This window comes from Hyla sarda, chromosome 9, assembly GCF_029499605.1.
Source record: "Hyla sarda isolate aHylSar1 chromosome 9, aHylSar1.hap1, whole genome shotgun sequence".
NCBI lineage: Eukaryota > Metazoa > Chordata > Amphibia > Anura > Hylidae > Hyla > Hyla sarda.
Window position 1 is genome coordinate 145,848,986 of NC_079197.1, and position 24,433 is coordinate 145,873,418.

The 24,433-nt window shown below is 45.9% G+C and overlaps 1 protein-coding gene and 1 long non-coding RNA gene across 2 annotated transcripts in view; one reads left to right on the plus strand and one right to left on the minus strand.

The window, feature by feature from the left end:
• The window catches only part of NKPD1 (NTPase KAP family P-loop domain containing 1), a 26,791-nt gene extending 17,220 nt beyond the window's left edge, over positions 1–9,571 (plus strand). Inside the window, exon 3 of the mRNA XM_056539233.1 lies at positions 7,426–9,571. Within this exon, the coding sequence (XP_056395208.1) occupies positions 7,426–9,473 (2,048 nt within the window). The 3' untranslated portion in view covers positions 9,474–9,571. The remainder of the gene's footprint in view (positions 1–7,425) is intronic.
• Positions 8,655–24,433, minus strand: part of LOC130290959 (uncharacterized) — a 26,667-nt gene continuing 10,888 nt past the window's right edge. Inside the window, exons 3-4 of the long non-coding RNA XR_008847748.1 lie at positions 8,864–9,052; positions 8,655–8,771 (exon numbers count right to left, since the gene is read on the minus strand). This is a non-coding gene — a long non-coding RNA (uncharacterized LOC130290959). The remainder of the gene's footprint in view (positions 8,772–8,863; positions 9,053–24,433) is intronic.

The window sequence follows — 24,433 nt, forward strand, 5'->3', positions numbered from 1 at the left end:
CCATCATGCACAGCTCCCGGGACGTGACATCATCATTGAGCAGTTAGACAGAAAACTTCAGAAGCTAATAACTATTGGAAGATTAAGATTTTTTAATAGAAGTAATTTACAAATCTGTTTAACTTTCCGGAGCCAGTTGATATATAAAAAAAAGTTTTGCCTGGAATACCGATTTAACTTCATGCAGCTGAATTTTTCGAGCTGAATATTTCTAACCGGATTCTGTGCAAAATTTCGGCCATGTGAACATACCCTAACTGCAAGAGTTAGCCTAATCATTTAGGTCTGTATCTAATGGCAAACTTGTTGTCTGCGTCCAATGGCAGCCAGCAGAATTGTTATCATTTAGGCTGTAACCCAGAATCGGTACAATTTAGGAAGTGCATTGTATTTATAAAGTGAACCGCCTTTTAACCCCTTAAAGACATAGGGCGTATCCATACGCCCCCGTTTCCAAGTCCTTAAGGACCGAGGGCGTATGGATACGCCCTGAGCATTTCCGGCCCCCACCGCTAGCCGGAGGGGAGACGGAGCCGGATGCCTGCTGAAATCGTTCAGCAGGCATCCCGGCATATCGCCCAGGGGGGTCATTATGTCCCCCCATGTCGGCGATTGCCGCAGATCGCTGGACAATTCAGTCCAGCGATCTGCGGCGGATTCCGGGTCAATCGGGTCTCCAGTGACCCGGTGACCCGGAATTATTGGCTGATCGGGGCCGTCAGAGACGGCCCCGAACAGCCAGAGCCAGCAGGGGTGAGGTGCCACCTCACGATCGCCCTGATTCGTCGGCCGGATTACCGGCCGACCAATCAGGGCGCCTGCTGCGGGTGTCACTCCCGCAACCCGCTCCGCCCCTCTTCCGGAGGACGTGAGCGGGTGCGGGAAGACGACCCCCGGTGCTGGGGACCCCGATCCCCGGCGTCCCTGTTGGGATCGGGGCCCCAGGAGCGACGGCGGCGGCAAGGGACTGACCTGTGCGGCGGCATCGTGGAGCAGCAGTTGGAGGTGAGTGACAGCCTCCTGCTGTTGCTTAGCAACAGCTCCCAGCATGCAACAAGGGCATGCTGGGAGCTGTAGTTATGCAACAGCAGGAGGCAGACCACCACAACTCCCAGCATGCCCTTATGGGCATGCTGGGACTTGTAGTTTTGCAACAGCTGGAGGCACATTCTTTCTATGGAAAAGTGTACCTTCAGCTGTTGTGTAAGTATAACTCCCAGCTTGCACAATCAGCTAAAGTGCATGCTGGGAGTTGTAGTGGTGCATCTGGTGGTTGCATAACTACAACTCCCAGCATGCCCGTTGGCTGTCGGTGACTGCTGAGAGTTGTAGTTTTGCAACAGCTGAAGGCACACTGAGTTAAGTAGTAAACCAGTGTGTCTCCAGCTGTTGCATAACTACAATCCTCAGCCAATGTAGTATGCCTCCGGCTGTTGCATAACTACAAGACCCAGCATGCCCTTCCGCTGTCCGTACATGCTGGGGGTTGTAGCTTTTGCAACAGCTGAAGGCACACTGGTTGCAAAACACTGAGTTTGTTACCAAACTCGGTGTTTCACAACCTGTGTGTCTCCAGCTGTTGCAAAACTACAACTCCCAGCATGCACTGATAGACCGTACATGCTGGGAGTTGTAGTTTTGCAACAGCTGGATGTTTCCCCCCCCCCCCCCAATGTGAACGTACAGGGTACACTCACATGGGCGGAGGATTACAGTAAGTATCCGGCTGCAAGTTTGAGCTGCGGCAAATTTTCTGTCGCAGCTCAAACTGCCAGCGAGAAACTACTGTGAACCCCCGCCCGTGCGACTGTACCCTAAAAACACTACACTACACTAACACTAAATAAAATAAAATAAAAAGTAAAAAACACTACATATACACATACCCCTACACAGCCCCCCTCCCCAATAAAAATGAAAAACGTCTGGTACGTCACTGTTTCCAAAACGGAGCCTCCAGCGGTTGCAAAACTACAACTCCCAACATGCACTGATAGACCGTACATGCTGGGAGTTGTAGTTTTGCAACAGCTGGATGTTCCCCTCCCCCCCTCAATGTGAACGTACAGGGTACACTCACATGGGCGGATGATTACAGTAAGTATCCGGCTGCAAGTTTGAGGTGCGGCAAATTTTCTGCTGCAGCTCAAACTGCCAGCGAGAAACTACTGTGAACCCCCGCCCGTGTGACTGTACCCTAAAAACACTACACTACACTAACACAAAATAAAATAAAAAGTAAAAAACACTACACATACCCCTACATAGCCCCCCTCCCCTCCCCAATAAAAATGAAAAACGTCTGGTATGCCACTGTTTTCAAAACGGAGCCTCCAGCTGTTGCAAAACAACTGCTCCCAGTATTGCCAGACAGCCACTGACTGTCCAGGCATGCTGGGAGTTTTGCAACAGCTGGAGGCACCCTGTTTGGGAATCACTGGCGTAGAATACCCCTATGTCCACCCCTATGCAAGTCCCTAATTTAGGCCTCAAATGCGCATGGCGCTCTCACTTTGGAGCCCTGTCGTATTTCAAGGCAACAGTTTAGGGTCACATATGGGGTATCGCCGTACTCTGGAGAAATTGGGCTTCAAATTTTGTGGGGTATTTTCTGCTATTACCCTTTTTAAAAATGTAAAATTTTTGGGAAAACAAGTATTTTAGGTAAAAAAAAAAATTTTTTGTTTACAAATACAAAAGTCATGAAACACCTGTGGGGTATAAAGGTTCACTTAACCCCTTGTTACGTTCCCCGAGGGGTCTAGTTTCCAAAATGGTATGCCATGTGTTTTTTTTTTGCTGTCGTGGCACCATAGGGGCTTCCTAAATGCGGCATGCCCCCAGAGCAAAATTTGCTTTCAAAAAGCCAAATGTGACTCCTTCTCTTCTGAGACCTGTAGTGCGCCAGCAGAGCACTTTTCACCCCCATATGGGGTGTTTTCTGAATCGGGAGAAATTGGTCTTCAAATTTTTTGGGGGGGGGGGTGTTTTCTGCTATTACCCTTTTTAAAAATGTAAAAATTTTGGGAAACCAAGCATTTTTAGGTAAAAAAAATTTAAAATTTTCACATATGCAAAAGTCGTGAAACACCTGTAGGGTATTAAGGTTCACATTACCCCTTGTTACGTTCCCCAAGGGGTCTAGTTTCCAAAATGGTATGCCATGTGGTTTTTTTTTTGCTGTTCTGGCACCATAGTGGCTTCCTAAATGCGGCATGCCCCCAGAGCAAAATTTGCTTTCAAAAAGCCAAATGTGACTCCTTCTCTTCTGAGACCTGTAGTGCGCCAGCAGAGCACTTTTCACCCCCATATGGGGTGTTTTCTGAATCGGGAGAAATTGGGCTTCAAATTTTGTGGGGTATTTTCTGCTATTACCCTTTTTAAAAATGTAAAAATTTTGGGAAACCAAGCATATTAGGTAAAAAAAAAAAAATTTTTTTTTTACATATGCAAAAGTCGTGAAACACCTGTAGGGTATTAAGGTTCACATTACCCCTTGTTACGTTCCCCGAGGGGTCTAGTTTTCAAAATGGTATGCCATGTGGTTTTTTTTTTTTTGCTGTTCTGGCACCATAGGGGCTTCCTAAATGCGGCATGCCCCCAGAGCAAAATTTGCTTTCAAAAAGCCAAATGTGACTCCTTCTCTTCTGAGACCTGTAGTGCGCCAGCAGAGCAATTTTCACCCCCATATGGGGTGTTTTCTGAATCGGAAGAAATAGGGTTTCAAATTTTGGGGGGTATTTTCTGCTATTACACTTTTTAAAAATGTAAAATTTTTGGGAAACCAAGCATTTTAGGTAAAAAAAAAATTTTTTTTTCACATATGCAAAAGTCGTGAAACACCTGTGAGGTATTAAGGTTCACTTTACCCCTTGTTACGTTCCCTGAGGGGTCTAGTTTCCAAAATGGTATGCCATGTGTGTTTTTTTGCTGTTCTGGCACCATAGGGGCTTCCTAAAGGTGACATGCCCCCCAAAAACCATTTGACGCTCCTTCCCTTCTGAGCCCTCTACTGGGCCCGCCGAACAATTAACATAGACATATGAGGTATGTGCTTACTCGAGAGAAATTGGGTTTCAAATACAAGTAAAAATTTTCTCCTTTTTACCCCTTGCAAAAATTCAAAAATTGGGTCTACAAGAACATGCGAGTGTAAAAAATGAAGATTTTGAATTTTCTCCTTCACTTTGCTGCTATTCCTTTGAAACACCTAAAGGGTTAATACACTTACTGAATGTCATTTTGAATACTTTGGGGGTGCAGTTTTTATAATGGGGTCTTTTATAGGGTATTTCTAATATGAAGACCCTTCAAATCCACTTCAAACCTGAACTGGTCCATGAAAAATAGCGAGTTTGAAAATTTTGTGAAAAATTTCAAAATTGCTGCTGAACTTTGAAGCCCTCTGGTGTCTTCCAAAAGTAAAAACTCATAAATTTTATGATGCAAACATTAAGTAGACATATTGTATATGTGAACCCAAAAAAAAAATATTTTGAATATCCATTTTCCTTACAAGCAGAGAGCTTCAAAGTTAGAAAAATGCAAAATGCAAATTTTCAAATTTGGTGATTTTTCACCAAGAAAGGATGCAAGTTACCATAAAATTTTACCACTAAGTTAAAGTAGAATATGTCACGAAAAAAAAATCTCGGAATCAGAATGATAACTAAAAGCATTCCAGAGTTATTAATGTTTAAAGTGACAGTGGTCAGAATTGCAAAAAACGCTCCGGTCCTTAAGGTGAAAAAGGGCTCGGTCCTTAACCCCTTAAGGATGCAGGACGTAAATGTACGTCCTGGTGAGGTGGTACTTAACGCACCAGGACGTACATTTACGTCCTAAGCATAACCGCGGGCATCGGAGCGATGCCCGTGTCATGCGCAGCTGATCCCGGCTGCTGATCGCAGCCAGGGACCCGCCGGCAATGGCCGACGCCCGCGATCTCGCGGGCGTCCGCCATTAACCCCTCAGGTGCCGGGATCAATACAGATCCCGGCATCTGCGGCAGTTCGCGATTTAAATGAACGATCGGATCGCCCGCAGCGCTGCTGCGGGGATCCGATCATTCATAACGCCACACAGAGGTCCCCTCACCTTCCTCCGTGCGGCTCCCGGCGTCTCCTGCTCTGGTCTGTGATCGAGCAGACCAGAGCAGGAGATGACCGATAATACTGATCTGTTCTATGTCCTATACATAGAACAGATCAGTATTAGCAATCATGGTATTGCTATGAATAGTCCCCTATGGGGACTATTCAAGTGTAAAAAAAAATGTAAAAAAATGTAAAAGTAAAAGTAAAAAAAAAGTGAAAAATCCCCTCCCCCAATAAAAAAGTAAAACGTCCGTTTTTTCCTATTTTACCCCCAAAAAGCGTAAAAAAACATTTTTTATAGACATATTTGGTATCGCCGCGTGCGTAAATATCCGAAATATTAAAATAAAATGTTAATGATCCCATACGGTGAACGGCGGTGAACGAAAAAAAATTAAAAAAAGTCCAAAATTCCTACTTTTTTAATACATTTTATTTAAAAAAAAATTATAAAAAATATATTAAAAGTTTTTTATATGCAAATGTGGTATCAAAAAAAAGTACAGATCATGGCGCAAAAAAATGAGCCCCCATACCGCCGCTTATATGGGAAAATAAAAAAGTTAGAGGTCATCAAAATAAAGGGATTATAAACGTACTAATTTGGTTAAAAAGTTTGTGATTTTTTTTAAGCGCAACAATAATATAAAAGTATATAATAATGGGTATCATTTTAATTGTATTGACCCTCAGAATAAAGAACACATGTCATTTTTACCATAAATTGTACGGCGTGAAAACAAAACCTTCCAAAATTAGCAAAATTGCGTTTTTCGTTTTAATTTCCCCACAAAAATTGTGTTTTTTGGTTGCGCCATACATTTTATGATATAATGAGAGATGTCATTACAAAGGACAACTGGTCGCGCAAAAAACAAGCCCTCATACTAGTCTGTGGATGAAAATATAAAAGAGTTATGATTTTTAGAAGGCGAGGAGGAAAAAATGAAAACGTAAAAATTAAATTGTCTGAGTCCTTAAGGCCAAAATGGGCTGAGTCCTTAAGGGGTTAAGGGGTTAATGTAGATATATATATATATATATATATATATATATATATATATATATATACATACAGTGATCCCTCAAGTTACAATATTAATTGGTTCCAGGACGACCATTGTATGTTGAAACCATTGTATGTTGAGACCAGAACTCTATGGAAACCTGGTAATTGGTTCTGAAGCCACCAAAATGTCATCCAAAAATAGGAAAAAGTGAGGATTAAAGAAAAATAAATACATAACTAATACAGATAAAGCAAGATCGTACATATAAAAGTAAGAAAGATCTGCTGGGAGCTCTAAATCACTGTCTGTCAGTGTTTCCCAACCAGGGTGCCTCCAGCTGTTGCAAAACTACAACTCCCAGCATGCCCGGACAGCCAAAGGCTGTCCGGGCATGCTGAGAGTTGTAGTTTTGCAACAGCTGGAGGCACCTTGGTTGGAAAATGCTGGTCTATGTAGAGGACAGGAGTAGAGATGAGCGAACTTACAGTAAATTCGATTCGTCATGAACTTCTCGGCTCGGCGGTCGCTGACTTTTCCTGCATAAATTAGTTCAGCTTTCAGGTGCTCCGGTGGGCTGGAAAAGGTGGATACAGTCCTAGGAAGGTTTGTGACGAATCAAATTTACTGTAAGTTCGTTCATCTCTAGACAGGAGCTTCTTCAGGGTCCTGTACAGTACACGCAATGTCCTAAAAAAGTAGCATGGAGCCGCCCTCACCTGGCACAGGTAAAGAGTACAGAACATGTAATACCTCCCTGTACTGTAGGGGGCGCTACCAGACATCAGTCAGTGCATACACTTTAGTAATACAGGTAAAGAGTACAGAACATGTAATACCTCCCTGTACTGTAGGGGGTGCTACCAGACACCAGGCAGTGCATACACTTCAGTAATACAGGTAAAGAGTACAGAACATGTAATACCTCCCAGTACTGTAGGGGTCGCTACCAGACAGCAGTCAGTAATACACTTCAGTAATACAGGTAAAGAGTACAGAACATGTAATACCTCCCTGTACTGTAGGGGGCGCTACCAGACACCAGTCAGTGCATACGCTTCACTAATACAGCGGTTTTACCAGTAAAATGCCCATTCTGATTGGTCAGTTCTTCTGGCCATTGACAGGTATCACAGATCTGGACTGTCCGTAGCATTGTATGTTGAGTCTGGTTTCAAGGTACAATGGTCCAGAAAAGACCATTGTATGTTGAAACTATTGTATGTTGAGGCCATTGTAAGTTGAGGGATCACTGTATAATGTTATATGATAAGATTTTTGTATAACACTATGTATAACATATTCTGGTCTGACTTTTCTAGAATGTATGCGGGAGGAAGCATTACGTATAACAGAAAAGGAAGAAAAAGATTTACAGAAGAAAACAGTGAAACCTACCGGATGTGGCTTCCTACATCTACTGTGGCGTCTTCTTTTCTACTGCCCTATAGAAACTGAGCGTCATCTAGAACGCAAAAGCATTCAGTTCATATTCGTGCACTTCAGTGCCTGGCAGTATGCAGGCAGTGACCGGCTGTGGGCTGGCATGGTCACCACACTCTGTGAGGAAATAAGGAGACACTTCGGAGTTGTTGCACTCTGTTTATTTAACGTCTTGGGTTCCAAACCTAAAAGGGATCTAGAATCTGATGTCAAAGAGTGGACCTTCAGAAAGACCTTCTGCATTTTACTGGCAGTCATCATTGTTTTACTTGTTGTGGGGTTGCTCCTACTAGTTGTACCAATCAACTCTAACAGCCAAGGAGGGGAAGAAAGAGTCTCCACTGTTTTTGGAAGTTTGGCAACAGCTGTGGCTGGATCGGGCATAGCCATGACACTATATAAGCTGTGCAAGAGCGTCCTTATTAGCCAAAAACATAAGATCGAGCGACTTGTCAACAGCCAGAAGTTTAGTTCTCAGATGGGTTTCATGAATGAGGTGAAAAAAGAAGTCGAATTGATAACACAAATGGTTCAGTTCTTTGAAATTTTCCAAAAGCAGAAAATCCGAGTGGTTTTGCAGATCACTAGTTTGGAACTTTGTGCACCCGACAAAGTGGTTGGAGTACTGGATGCAATGAACACCTTACTGTCCGACCGGAGATCTCCATTTATTTCTATACTGGTAGTTGACCCCAACATCATTGTCACATGCTTGGAAAACGCAAGTTCTCTAAAAGGTATGGCAGACAACGGCTACATGTTTCTCAATCGTACAGTAACCCTGCCTTTCTCTGTACCGACACTTGGCAAGAAAACCAAGCTTCAACTTCTAAAGAAGGCTGTACAGAGGACTGAGGATCTCATCGACTGGCCCTGCAGGAATGATGCGAATCGTGGCACCAAGACGGGCATTACAGTACCCATGAAGCTGATCAAAGAAGAGCTTACGGAAGACGATGAACCAGAGGTGAACCTGCCACCATATCAACCAGCTTACTGCATTCAGGAGACATTTTATGCCCTTTGTAGTGAGCGTGAAGTTCTGCATGAATACATTCCGGACAGCATATGTCAAATGAAACGAATCGTGAATGCTATCCCTGTTATGGTCCACTTGATGATGCTAAGCAAAATACCATGGGGCACCATGCCTTCTAAGTCCATAGCAGCTTGGGTTCTTCTCTGCAACCAGTGGCCTTGTAGACTAAGCTGGATCCTTCAATGTCTGGAGGATGAAGAACAACAAGGATATAATGAAGGATTCAACAACTGTCTGCTCTGGGAAATGTTTAAGAAGAACAGCAAGGAACTTTTTACTTTAAAAACTGGGCTGAAGAATCTTTTGGACTTAGATGGAGATCCAGAGATCTTTCAAAAGTTTCTCTCTCAAGACTTTCCTTTCACGGTTGAGGAATCCAGGAGAATGATGAAGTGTACGATTAATCTGGATTATTCTATTAAACACAAGATGGGTCTTCACCGTGGAATTAACAACCTTCAAAATGACTGGAAAACGACAACTGTAGTAAATAAGACTGAGAAAATAGAAACCTTGTATATCAATAACACAATAATCAAGGACATGGTTGACGTGCAGGTTACTCAGTGTAATAAAGACTTTGGGAAAGAGAACAATGAGGAAAGGACTCAGTGTGAGAAAGAGGTATATTGTAGAGCTGAGGTACATCAGGAGAAAGAAGATGGTATAACTGGAATAATGCAGGACAACAAGAGTGAGGAGCAATCCAGAGGACACACGTTTTGTGAGCAGAATATGGTAAAAGAAGACTTGGGGAATAATGATACGAGTGAAATTGACAGCTTTATTAGAAAGGACTCATATGACGAAGAAATGTTATGGCAATACAATAAAGCCTACGGAATGCAAACAAAAGAGCAATATAGAGAACGGGAAACTTTACTGTAATGAGTATCTTTTGGGCCCTTCTGTCTAAGTAAAGTTATTTCTCCTAATTGTCTTGTAGGAGAAGAAGTAGTAACATTGGCTATATTGTGGGAGTAGCATTTGGGACATTTATAATGCAAGCAGTTTTTCATTTCCAAATCTGCAGCTTTATTTTAGCTCTAGTGAAAATTCTCTTAAAACATTAAAGGGGTAGTCCAGTGCTGAAAAACATATCCCCTATCCTAAGGATAGGGGGTAAGTTTCAGATCGCAGAGGGTCTGACCGCTGGGGACCCCCGCGGTCTACTGTACGGGGCCCCGGCTCGCTGGCCAGATAGCGTGTGTTGACCACCACACGAAGCGGCGGCAGACACGCCCCCTCAATACATCGCTATGGCAGACCCGGAGATTGCCGAAGGCAGCGCTCCGGCTCTGCCATAGAGTTGTATTAAGGGGGCGTGTCAGCTGCCGCTTCGTGCGGTCAACATGCCCCCTTCCCGTGGGCTGCCGGAACCACATACAGGAGATCGCGGGGGGCCCCAGCAGTTGGACCCCATGCGATCTGAAACTAAGCTCCTATCCTTAGGATAGGGGATACGTTTTTCAGCACTGGATATCTCCTTTAAATCCATTGTAGAGTTTTGGCATTCCATTTTTAAATACCCTCATTTCTATCCTTCATGCATGGAATAGTGGTGGTAGTACTTCTATCTCTTTCTGGGGAGGGACAGGCTATTGACATTAAGGCAATCAAGGTATTGGGGACTTAAGTGTTAGATAGGTCCTGATATTTGATAAGTAGGGGGTCTGATAGGACCTAGCCTCTATGATGGCTCCCATACCTTTCACACACAGAAGAGGGAATCCTGCTGCCCTATATCTCTATAGCACATCCTCAGGAGCAGAAGCAGCAGCGTGGGGGCATTATAGAGCAGTACTGAATAGTCTAAGCTGTGAATCCAGGTCTAATACTAACAGTTAACTCTTGTGTAGTCTATTTTCAGTTTGCTTCTTTCTCTCTTGCTTTGACTTCCTTAGACTTGTATGTGATCCCTTTAATAAGCACTTGGTAGTGCTGGGCGGTATGACCAAAAATGTATATCACAGTATTTTTCTAAATTATGGCAGTTTCACGGTATTTAACAGTATTTCAGGGGGGAGGTTCCTCAGTATAGTGTCAGGTGGTCGGGGGTCCTCACCATGGTACCCGGGGTCTCGGTCAAGCCCCCTGGTAACCCTCCTCCATGTCTCTGCAGCTCTTTTTGAGTTTCTCACGCCCGCCCAGAAGTCACGTGCTCGCTGGAAGTTGTAGTCCCCTCCCAGCTCCTCACAGTAAGTTCAGTGCGGCTCGGACTACACTTCCCAGAGACGCTGTGCGGACGGACGTTTCTCTACGCCATCAAGCATTGGAGTTGGTTGCTATGGAAACGGTATTGCGGAATGTGAAAAATTCATATTGTAAAGAAAAAACACACCGGTATTCGGTATGAAACAGCATACTGCCCAGCACTACTGCAAGTCTGTTTTATATACACAAGATATTATTGAGCTGTGTTTTTCAGTGTGAATAAAAGTAAAAAAAAAGAGCAGGAAAGGGGCCTCAGGCTATATTCATGTGGTGAACTGCTCGGAAATTCCTCTGCAGCAGAGTCCTATGAATTCAATGGGATTCTGCTGCATTATGCACACAATGTAATTTCCGTGACAGATGACTCTGCCGTGGAAATTCTGATTCTGGCATCCGCAGAAACATTGAATCATTCAATTGTTGAATCGATCAATATTTCTGCGTATTCCACTCAGAGATGCATTGCCGTCTATGAAGATAGCACATTTCTGAGCGGTCCTAGTGCTGAATCAAGAAAATGTGCGGAATGTCTGCCAATATTTTTGCCCAATTTCGATTGTGTGAACATGGCCTGATAAGTTGAGAAAAAAAAGTATTTAAGTTTTGGGAAACCCTTTTATTTGAGGTCATGCGGTAAAGGGAATTGAGGATTTACTGCAGGTTCTCCAGCTGTTTACATTTTATCATCTGTGAACTTTTACAACAAAAAGAGTTTCTCCACAGCAGACAATTTTTATAATATAGAAGTAGTGTAAATAAATATTCAGCATTATGTGTGGTGTTTAGAGAAATATTCAGCATTATGTGTGGTGTTTGCAGATTATTGAGTCTATTATTTATTTTAGTACTAAGGTATCTCTTTTCATTTCCTTATTTACTTTTTCTTTAGGAGACTTGGACTTCTGGATGTTTAGGTCTACTCTATAGAAATGTAAGCCCTTCGCCAGTGTGTTTCTTGGCCTGGTGCTATAAAGTCAAAACACCATGAATTAAAGGGGTACTCCGGCGCTAAGACAACTTATCCCCTATCCAAAGGATAAGGGATAAGATGCCTGATTGCGGGGTCCCTCCGCGTGGGACCCCCGTGATCTTGCATGCAGCACCCGTGTTCACTCCGGGTCTGATTACTGGCGATCACGGGGCCGGAGCATTGTGACGTCACGGCTCCGCCCCGGTGTGACGTCACGATCCTCCCCCTCAATGCAAGCCTATGGAGGGGGCGTGACAGCTGTCACGCCCCCTCCCATAGGCTTTCATTGAGGGGGCGGAGCATGATGTCAAAATGCTCCGCCCCTGTGATCGCCAGTAATCAGACCCGGAGAGAACAAGCTCCGGGGACTGATTGTAACGGGGTGCTGCGTGCAAGATCACAGGGGTCCCCAGCAGCGGGACACCCGCGATCAGGCATCTTATCCCCTATCCTTTGGATAGGGGATAAGATGTCTTAGTTCCGTAGTACTCCTTTAACCTATGGGGGAGATTTATCAAGACCTGTGTAGAGGAAAAGTTGTCCAGTTTTCCATAGTAACCAGATTGCTCCTTTAATTCTTAAAAAGGTTTCTGAAAAATGAAAGAAGTTATTGTTACGCCTAGCGCTCCGGGTCCCCGCTCCTCCACGGAGCGCTTACGGCGTCTCTCTCTCCGCAGCGCCCCGGTCGGTCCCGCTGACCGGGAGCGCTGCACTGTCATGGCCGTCGGGGATGCGATTCGCACAGCGGGACGCGCCCGCTCGCGAATCGCATCCCAGGTCACTTACCCGTCCCGGTCCCCTGCTGTCATGTGCTGGCGCGCGCGGCTCCGCTCTCTAGGGCGCGCGCGCGCCAGCTCCCTGAGACTTAAAGGGCCAGTGCACCAATGATTGGTGCCTGGCCCAATTAGCTTAATTGGCTTCCTCCTGCTCCCAGCCTTTATCTGCTCTCTGTCCCTGCACTTCCCTGCCGGATCTTGTTGCCCTTGTGCCTAGTGAAAGCGTTTTGTGTGTCCAAAGCCTGTGTACCAGAACTTCTGCTATCCACCCTGACTACGTACCTTGCCGCCTGCCCCCGACCTTCTGCTACGTCCGACCTTGCTTCTGTCTACTCCCTTGTACCGCGTCTATCTTCAGCAGTCAGAGAGGTTGAGCCGTTGCTAGTGGATACGACCTGGTCACTACCGCCGCAGCAAGACCATCCCGCTTTGCGGCGGGCTCTGGTGAAAACCAGTAGTGACTTAGAACCGGTCCACTAGCACGGTCCACGCCAATCCCTCTCTGGCACAGAGGATCCACCTCCTGCCAGCCGGCATCGTGACAGTAGATCCGGCCATGGATCCCGCTGAGGTCCCTCTGCCTTATATCTCTGATATCACCACGGTGGTCGCCCAGCAATCCCGGCAGATCGCCCATCTAACCCACCAGCTGTCGGAAGTGTCCACCATTGTGCACCAACTTCAGTCGCAACTTCAGCAGCAATCATCTCCTCCGCCAGCTCCTGCACCTCTTCCGCAGCGAGTGGCCACTCCTAGCCTCCGCCTGTCCTTGCCGGACAAATTTAATGGGGACTCTAAGTTTTGCCGTGGCTTTCTTTCGCAATGTTCCCTGCACTTGGAGATGATGTCGGACCAGTTTCCTACTGAAAGGTCTAAGGTGGCTTTCGTAGTCAGCCTTCTGTCTGGAAAAGCCCTGTCATGGGCCACACCGCTCTGGGACCGCAATGACCCCGTCACTGCCTCTGTACACTCCTTCTTCTCGGAAATTCGAAGTGTCTTTGAGGAACCTGCCCGAGCCTCTTCTGCTGAGACTGCCCTGCTGAACCTGGTCCAGGGTAATTCTTCCGTTGGCGAGTACGCCATACAATTCCGTACTCTTGCTTCTGAACTATCCTGGAATAATGAGGCCCTCTGCGCGACCTTTAAAAAAGGCCTATCCAGCAACATTAAAGATGTTCTGGCCGCACGAGAAACTCCTGCTAACCTGCATGAACTCATTCATCTAGCCACTCGCATTGACATGCGTTTTTCTGAGAGGCATCAAGAGCTCCGCCAGGAAAAAGACTTAGATCTCTGGACACCTCTCCCACAGTCTCCATTGCAATCTGCGCCTAGGCCTCCCGCCGAGGAGGCCATGCAAGTGGATCGGTCTCGCCTGACCCTGGAAGAGAGGAATCGCCGTAAGGAAGAGAATCTTTGTCTGTACTGTGCCAGTACCGAACATTTTTTGGTGGATTGCCCTATCCGTCCTCCACGTCTGGGAAACGCACGCTCGCACCCAGCTCTCGTGGGTGTGGCGTCTCTTGATGCTAAGTCGGCTTCTCCACGTCTCACGGTGCCTGTACGGATTTCTACTTCAGCCAGCTCTTCCCTCTCAGCCGTGGCCTGCCTGGACTCTGGTGCCTCTGGGAATTTTATTCGGGAGTCCTTGGTGAATAAATTCCGCGTCCCGGTGACCCGTCTTGTCAAGCCACTCCACATTTCCGCGGTCAACGGAGCCAGGTTGGATTGCACCGTGCGTTACCGCACGGAGCCCCTCCTAATGTGCATCGGAAATCATCACGAAAAAATTGAGTTTTTGGTCCTCTCCAATTGCACTTCCGAAATTCTCCTTGGACTACCCTGGCTTCAACACCATTCCCCAACCCTGGATTGGTCCACAGGGGAGATCAAGAGCTGGGGTACCTCTTGCTTCAAGGACTGCCTTAAACCGGTTCCCAGTACTCCCTGCCGTGACCCTGTGGTTCCCCCTGTAACCGGTCTGCCGCCCTGCCATAAGAAGTGCCTCTCCCTCCCTCCCAGTCCAGTCAGGCAAGCCTCGGTGCCTCCCCATGGCCCCCGTCCTGGTGTCACACTGCCCCGTGCCAGGCCTCGCCCTCTGCCCTCCCTCCCCATTCCCACTCCTGCTGTACTGCCTGCCCTTGTGGAAACCCTCCATTCTTTCCCGGTCTCCTCATCCCAGGGGAGGCAGTTACCGGGCAAAGAGAAGGGGAGACCTAAGGGGGGGGGTACTGTTACGCCTAGCGCTCCGGGTCCCCGCTCCTCCCCGGAGCGCTTACGGCGTCTCTCTCTCCGCAGCGCCCCGGTCGGTCCCGCTGACCGGGAGCGCTGCACTGTCATGGCCGTCGGGGATGCGATTCGCACAGCGGGACGCGCCCGCTCGCGAATCGCATCCCAGGTCACTTACCCGTCCCGGTCCCCTGCTGTCATGTGCTGGCGCGCGCGGCTCCGCTCTCTAGGGCGCGCGCGCGCCAGCTCCCTGAGACTTAAAGGGCCAGTGCACCAATGATTGGTGCCTGGCCCAATTAGCTTAATTGGCTTCCTCCTGCTCCCAGCCTTTATCTGCTCTCTGTCCCTGCACTTCCCTGCCGGATCTTGTTGCCCTTGTGCCTAGTGAAAGCGTTTTGTGTGTCCAAAGCCTGTGTACCAGAACTTCTGCTATCCACCCTGACTACGTACCTTGCCGCCTGCCCCCGACCTTCTGCTACGTCCGACCTTGCTTCTGTCTACTCCCTTGTACCACGTCTATCTTCAGCAGTCAGAGAGGTTGAGCCGTTGCTAGTGGATACGACCTGGTCACTACCGCCGCAGCAAGACCATCCCGCTTTGCGGCGGGCTCTGGTGAAAACCAGTAGTGACTTAGAACCGGTCCACTAGCACGGTCCACGCCAATCCCTCTCTGGCACAGAGGATCCACCTCCTGCCAGCCGGCATCGTGACAGTTATCTGATTGGTTGCTATGGGCAACTGCGCCACTTTTCCTCTGCGCAGGTTTCGATATATCTTCCACTATTATTTCCGCAACTATGTTTACAGGTATAGAATAAGTTACTGTGCTTTAATGCAGTTTTACAAGGTTGTAATACAGATGCAGTTTTGTGCCTAAATTATGGCTACAAACCCTGGGCCAACCAATCAGGTCTATGGACTTCATTCAATATCATAGATCCCTATAATGCTGTAAAACCTGTGATCAGGTCTCGAATATGGGCTCAAAAGTGGATCCAAATTTATAGCACTATATGTATCTAAACAGCGCTTGTCAAGGTGAGTGATGCCCTACTGAAACAGGAAAAATATGGTTCCCTATTTACCATATATAAGCAAGTTATAAACAGTATATATTCTGAGCGCAAGAATATATACTGTTTATGGATCCAAATTTATGTTTAAAATATATAGATGTTACTCAGATCTATTTTTAACAAAAAAATAAATGCATATCATCAGAAAATTGCTTATTGTTTTTTTTTTTTTTTGGGTGGTTTCTTTTCTAATTTTGTTATCTATAATTTATAATAATCTCAAAATCTTGCAGTTTTCATTCTGACCACTAAGCCTAATAATAAACAGACACTTGTTTTTTTGTAAAGATAATTCTTTAGCAGTCTCCTCTTTATCGTCAAAGACAGGTGCAAAGTGATGAAACCAGTATAGATAAGACAGGATCAGGCCATTCCCAATAGATGGTCAGAGCTCCCCTTCTCCCCCTCCCTGCACAATGATATCTGTACAGGTTACAGAGCATGACTAGAAAACTCTCACAGAAGTGCATCCAGTCTATTGTGCCTTGGGGCTCACTGTAAAGCATATCACAAAATGCTGTTTAAAAACAATATACAGTGGTCCCTCAACGTACGATGGTAATCCGTTCCAAACCGACCATCGTTTGTTGAAACCATCATATGTTGAGGGATCCATGCAATGTAAAGTATAGGAAAGTGGTCTACAACCTGCGGACCTCCAGATGTTGCAAAACTACAACACCCAGCATGCCCGGACAGCCAACGGCTGTCCGGGCATGCTGGGAGTTGTAGTTTTGCAACATCTGGAGGTCCGCAGGTTGAAGACCACTGGTACAGGAAGTTGTACTCACGTGTCCCCGCCGCTCCGGACCCTCACCGCTGCCCTGGATGTCGCCTTCCATCGCTGTCGCCGCGTTCCCGGCGTGTCCCCGGTAAGGCCTCTGCTTCCCCGGCATCCTCGCTCTCCGTCGCCGCCATCACGTTGTTACGCACGCCGCTCCTATTGGATGACTGGACGGCGTGCGCAGCGACGTGATGATGACGATGGAGAGCGCCGACGATGCAGGGGATCCCGAAGAGGACGCGCCGGAGCCCCGAGGACAGGTAAGTGATCGTCAGCGGACCACACGGGGCACTGTAAACGGCTATCCGGTGGCAGCTGAAGCAGTCTGCGCTGCAGGATAGCCGTTTATGCGATGGTCCCCGACATACAAAAGCATCGTATGTTGATGCTGCCTTCACCATGTGATGGCCTCTGAGAGTGATCGTATGCTGAAATGATCGTATGTCGGGGCCATCGTAGGTCGGGAGGGTCACTGTACTGTACTTGGCCCAGAATGAACAGACATTTATATAAATAAATAACAAGTTATCCTGGAACTTTCCTCATAAAACTATATCTCGATCTGCTCAGCTCATCCTGCTTTATAACATGATGCCTGCAGATGGTAATGCACTTTCAATGTGACAAGTTCCCTTTACAAATTGTGCCTCACTTGTAAGTACCAGCAAGCCTGCCATGCGGACCCCAATAAAGAGGCTAACCTGTGACAACTTGCCTGTGTCTGTCTTCCTAACACCTTCCATACACAATGGTTAACAGCCCAACCCCTTGATGGTACCTGGTAAATCACGTAGATCCTTGCTGCCTTCCCTCTTATACATTGTGATGAAACAGAAGAATGTTATTGTAAGTAGTGTTGAGCAGCATAGGCCATATTCGAATTCGCGAATATTCGCGAATATATGGACGAATATTCGTCATATTCGCGAATATTCGCAGTCGTAATATTTCCGTTTTATTTTCGTATATGCGAATATTCGCGTGTGCGAAAATTGTCATATGCGAAAATTTGCATATATAAAAATTAGCATAAGCGAAAATACGCATATGCAAATTTTCGTATATGCGAAAATTCGCACACCAGTCTCACACAGTAGTATTAGAGCCTTCTTACACCACATAAGCTGGAAGCAGACAGGGATGATCACTGTGATGTGTACTGTGAAAAAAAAAAAAAAAAATACAAAAAAAAAACTAATATTCGTAATTACGAATATATAGCGCTATATTCGCGAATATTCGCTAATTCGCGAATATGCGATATTCGCGAATAAAATTCGAATTGCGAATATTCGCGAGCAACACTAAATGTAAGTAGGAACATGAGCTGTTATCAAAGAGGTTGTCTTGCATTTTCGTTTTTCTTGAAGCGTCACCTTCCCCTGCCAATGAAGTCCGAGACACTTCCCTTGCTGATCACTACTCCCTGATCTTGTCATGACACACAGTAAATGGCTGAAAAGAGCCGCTCAGCCAATCACAAGCTAAGGTGGGTCACTACTGTGGCCAACGAGTGCTGAGCTGACATTTTTAGTGCGTCAAGAGTGAACCAGGAAGTGTGACCAGCGGGTCCTAATAAGCGTCAGAAGAGCAGTGGTGGGGGATAGGGAGAGGTGAGTAATGCTTAGTTTTACCCACTCGCGTCCTTAAAAAAAGGGAGAACTAAAAATGCCAGACAACTCATTTAATGGGTCTTCAAAGTGGGCCATTCTCCATCTGACTAGACTGTTTTAGTGAAAAATTGTATTCCTCATGCCATAGGCATTTTGGAGCATCTTTCTTAGGGTGAAACCACATAATCAGGTTGTGTTGCTGTTTATAACTGCATCACTTCAGTTTTCAAACTGATCGAGTGTTTTCACCATTAGAACTTGGCAAAGACCCCAAATGGATATTAAAGCCCTTTTACTATACATCATTAATGGGGTTGACCAGTTATTTAAAATGTATTCCCTATCCATACGATGATTGCAGTGGTTTTGACCACTGGGACCCCCCGCTATCTCCAGAAGGGAGCCGATCTCTTACCTCTGAGCACTCTGGCCCCCACCTTGTGAGACAAACTGGGCTTTGCAGTGACTAGCCGCTCTGCCAATCAACGACTGTGGCAGGACAATGCTGCAGGTGATAGCCTAAGCAGGGCATCACTGCCGAGAAGGTGGGGGCCAGAGCGCTCAGATATAAGAGACAAGCCCCATCATGGAGATGGCAGTGGATCCCAGTGCAGCATACATTTTTAATACCTGGACCACCACCCCTTTAAAGCTCTGTAGTGCTCAGCAGTGTGAAAGACAATTTCAAACAAAGTAACTCCAAATTCAAAGACTAACACCAAAAATTACAATAACGCATATTAATCTTCATTAATCCAAAGTACAGAAATAAGTTAAAAATACATAGCAAATACAGTGACCCCCCGACCTACAATGGCCCCAACATAACGATCATTTCAACATACAATGGCCTCTCAGAGGCCATCGCATGTTGAAGGCAGCATCAACATACGATGCTTTTGTATGTCGGGGCCATCGCATAAACGGCTATCCGGCAGCGCAGACTACTTCAGCTGCCACCGGATAGCCGTCTACGGTGCGACGTGTGGTCCGCTGACGATCACTTACCTGTCCTCGGGGCTCCGGCGCGTCCTCTTCGGGATCCCCTGCATCGTCGGCGCTCTCCATCGTCGTCATCACGTCGCTGGGCACGCCGTCCCGTCATCCAATAGGAGCGGCATGCGTAGCAACGTGATGACTGCGACGGAGAGCGAGGATGCCGGGGAAGCAGAGGCCTTGCCGGAGCATCGGGGACACCCCGGGGACCCGGCGACAGCGATGGAAGGCAACATCCAGGGCAGCGGTGACGAGCGGTGACGGTCCAGAGCGGTGGGGACAGGTGAGTACAACCTCCAATACCAGTGGTTTTCAACCTGCGGACCTCCAGATGTTGCAAAACTACAACTCCCAGCATGCCCGGACAGCCGTTGGCTGTCCGGGCATGCTGGGTGTTGTAGTTTTGCAACATCTGGAAGTCCGCAGGTTGCAGACCACTGTCCTATACTTTACATTGCACGGATCCCTCAACATACAATGGTTTCAACAAACGATGGTCCATTTGGAACGGATTACCATTGTATGCTGAGGGACCACTGTACATCAATTGGCATTAAATATAAATCTTAACTGGGAGTACACTACTGGGATAGGCAGGGTGACAGTATTATTACAACAAAGGGACACAAGAACAAGTATATGTCATATAAACAATCATAGTATCCTAAAGATCATAGCAGTCTAATCAGTAACAATAAGGTGCTTAGTGCATATAAATCAGACTGCAAGTATTAGACAGTGATTAACAAGTCCCGGTGTCCATTACATACATACAAGCTTTACCAATACGTGTACAGACCCCAACATATGTTTCGCTCACAAAGCTTCCTCAGGGGGCGACAATTTCAAACAAGAAGATACAAATAAAATGCAGATTCACCATTATATTTAGGGCAGAACTTGACAAATTTGTTATAAATCTAGTAGCCAGAAAAAAAGTTAGGATTTCAGGATGCAGCACATTACGCATTGTTACGTCATGCAAGGGGATATTATGTAGTGTCATTTGATCAGTCATTAGTGTCCCCTCATCTCTACTGTGTGTCATAGTCATTACTGTCCCAACATCTTCCTCGTGTGTTATATTCATTAATGTCCCCTCATCCCCCATTCTGTGTCTCAGTTACTACTGTCCCCTCAACTTCCACCTGTGTGTCCTCTCATCTAAAAAATAAAAAAATAAAAACTTTTTTTTAATTACCTCCCCTCCATTCCCACGCTGATCCCCCATTCTCCCTCCAGTGTTTAGAATCTGATGTCTTAGGACGGCGCTTTGGTGTCATGTGACTGCCGCAGCCAATCAGCAGACTCGGCAGTGATGTGACACTTCATACAGAGCATTACCCTGGAGGTCCCTGATCGGCTGCAGCGGTAACTGCTCACATAACACCAGATCACCGACTGCAGGCAGATCTGGGATCAACGCAGGGAAGGGCTGACAAATCCCTGGCCTCCTCCCTGATATTCTTAGTCACCAAGCTGACCTTGGGCCCTTAAATAGAGTACTGGGTAGGCCATTTCTATGGATACACCTTAATAAAATGGGAATGGTTGGGGATAGTAACTTCCTGTTTGTGGCACATTAGTATATGTGAGGGGGGTAACTTTTCAAGATGGGAGGTGACCATGGCGGCCATTTTGAAGTCGGCCATTTTTAATCCAACTTTTGTTTTTTCAATAGGAAGAGGGTCATGTGACACATCAAACTTATTGGGAATTTCACAAGAAAAACAATGATGTGCTTGGTTTTAACGTAACTTTATTCTTTCATGAGTTATTTACAAGTTTCTGACCACTTATAAAATGTGTTCAATGTGCTGCCCATTGTGTTGGATTGTCAATGCAACCCTCTTCTCTATATACTGCTATATACTACTATATACACCGCAGGAGAAATGCTAGCACAGGCTTCCAGTATCTGTATACACTGCTATATACTACTATATACACCGCAGGAGAAATGCTAGCACAGGCTTCCAGTATCCATATATACTGCTATATACTACTATATACACCACAGGAGAAATGCTAGCACTGGCTTCCAGTATCCGTATACACTGCTATATACAACTATATACACCGCAGGAGAAATGCTAGCACAGGCTTCCAGTATCCGTATACACTGCTATATACTACTATATACACCGCAGGAGAAATGCTAGCACAGGCTTCCAGTATCCGTATACACTGCTATATACTACTATATACACCGCAGGAGAAATGCTAGCACAGGCTTCCAGTATCTGTATTCACTGCTATATACTACTATATACACCACAGGAGAAATGCTAGCACAGGCTTCCAGTATCCGTATACACTGCTATATACTACTATATACACCGCAGGAGAAATGCTAGCACAGGCTTCCAGTATCCGTATACACTGCTATATACTACTATATACACCGCAGGAGAAATGCTAGCACAGGCTTCCAGTATCCATATACACTGCTATATACTACTATATACACCGCAGGAGAAAGGCTAGCACAGGCTTCCAGTATCCGTATACACTGCTATATACTACTATATACACCGCAGGAGAAATGCTAGCACAGGCTTCCAGTATCCGTATACACTGCTATATACTACTATATACACCGCAGGAGAAATGCTAGCACAGGCTTCCAGTATCCGTATACACTGCTATATACTACTATATACACCGCAGGAGAAATGCTAGCAAAGGCTTCCAGTATCCGTAGTTTCAGGTGCTGCACATCTCGGATCTTCACAGCATAGACAATTGCCTTCAGATGACCCCAAAGATAAGAGTCTAAGGGGTTCAGATCGGGAGACCTTGGGGGCCATTCAACTGTCCCACAATGACCAATCCACTTTCCAGGAAACTGTTCATCTAGGAATGCTCGGACCTGGCACGTTCCCTGAGTTTTTCCAGCAAGATGGTGCACCACCACATTATGGGTGTCAGGTCTTAACATTCCTAGATGAACAGTTTCCTGGAAAGTGGATTGGTCATTGCATTGACAATCCAACACAATGGGCAACACATTGAACACATTTTATAAGTGGTCAGAAACTTGTAAATAACTCATGAAAGAATAAAGTTATGTTAAAACCAAGCACATCATTGTTTTTCTTGTGAAATTCCCAATAAGTTTGATGTGTCACATGACCCTCTTCCTATTGAAAAAACTAAAGTTGGATTCAAAATGGCTGACTTCAAAATGGCCACCATGTTCACCACCCATCTTGAAAAGTTTCCCCCCTCACATATACTAATGTGCCATAAACAGGAAGTTAATATCACCAACCATTCCCATTTTATTAAGGTGTATCCAGATAAATGACCCACCCTGTACATTCACATTGAGAACTTCAGAAATTCAGAGTGAAGTGGTCAGTGCCAAAACCAACCTGTTTTATGACCGTGCTGACCTGTGCCGTCCCTCTTGACAGCAATGCAGTCCGTGTGAAATTCTGCAAAAAGAATGAACATGTTCATCTTTTCAGCAAAATCCAATTTCATGACTGAAGTTTCATACGGACTGCATTGCCGTCAAGAGGGACGGCACAGGTCAGCACGGTCATAAAACAGATTTTGGCACTGACCACTTCACTCTGAATTTCTGCCCAAAGTTCTCAATGTGAATGTACTCTATATAAGGGCCCAAGGTGAACTTGGTGACTGAGAATGTTCCGAATGTTTAGAGCTGGTGCCAGGAGCTCGTTACATCATAGCCCCACCCCTCATGATATCACACCACGCCCCCCTCAATACTAGTCTATGGGAGGGGGCGTGATGGCTGTCACGCCCCTCCTTTAGACTTGCATTGAGGGGGCAGGGCATGACGTTGTGAGGGTTGGGGTTATGACGTCACAAGCTCCTGGCGCCGGATCTAAGCATTCGGAGCATTTTGTTCCAAACGCTGAGCAGCGGAGTACCCCTTTAAGGCTACTTTCCCACAAGTGTAATACCAGTACATATCTGTATCGTCTAGTGTCCCAAATTTATATAATCATTGGTGTCTATGTCACTTCTGGCCGTTAGACCTTTGGTAGGACCAGGACTAGCAGCCATATTGGTAAAAAAAAAAAAAGGTAGCTAGGCTTTTTTTTCACATAGGGCAGAGATGTCAGATGTCAAAAGTTTACCTTAGTGGGCCACCCGTTCTGATTTATTTAGTAATTCATACATCATAGACCAGTGCGACATTACCAAAAACCTGCACTATAGTATATGGTAAACAGTACCAAAGAGTAGAATATACATGCAAAATGTAAAATAAAAAGATTGCAAGACTCCTATACAGAATAATAACTAAACACAATAGCACTCAAAAAATGCCAACGTGCATCAAAAGAGTAAAGTGCTAGTGCCAATTTACCATATAAAGTGCCAAGTGCCAGTATATAGTAAAAAAAATAAAGTAGAAAAACATGATATACTGTGTACAAATCCTATATAAAAGAATGAAGAGAGAGTGCAGGGTTCCGGATGACACCACTGCAATGCCCGCTTCGGCAAATACACCTTTGTTAGAGAGTGTCTCAAAATATATATAAATATACAGCAACAAAGCTGCACTAATCTAATTATAGGAAAATGAATAAAGCAAAAGCAAGACAAATCTAATGAAACAGCGCCCCCTTGTGGTTAAAGTTTTGTTACATTGTGTTATATTTGTACAATTGGTCGCTCAAGTTAAGAGGCTGGTTATTCAGGTGATAGAGCCAGGAAGTCCTAAGAAAATTGTGCCCCTGGGGGGCGGCAGCCGATCCCATGCCACCACCAGCTCCCACCCCAGTGTCCAATACCCTACCAGCCAGATACAAAGATTAAAGTTTGGGACCCAGGGCGTACAGGTACGCCCTGGTACTTAATGACCCAGGGCGTACCTGTACGCCCGTGGAAATTTCTGTTCCCACCGCTAGCTGGGCGGGGACCAGACCGGGATGCCTGCTGAAATCATTCAGCAGGCACCCCGTGCAAACCCCGCTGCAAATCGCCGCTCAATTCAGACAACCAATCTGCAGTGATTACGGGTCATCCAGGTCAGCGGTGACACAGAAAATAAGGGGGACCGGGGCTGTCCAAGACACCCACTATCCAACTGAAGGGATAGGAGTAAGGTGGCAGGGGTGCCACCCCTCCTATACCTGCTATTGGTCGGTCAGAAGCGACGACCAATAGCAGATGGGGGCGGGGGGAGTTAAAGTTCGGTTCCCC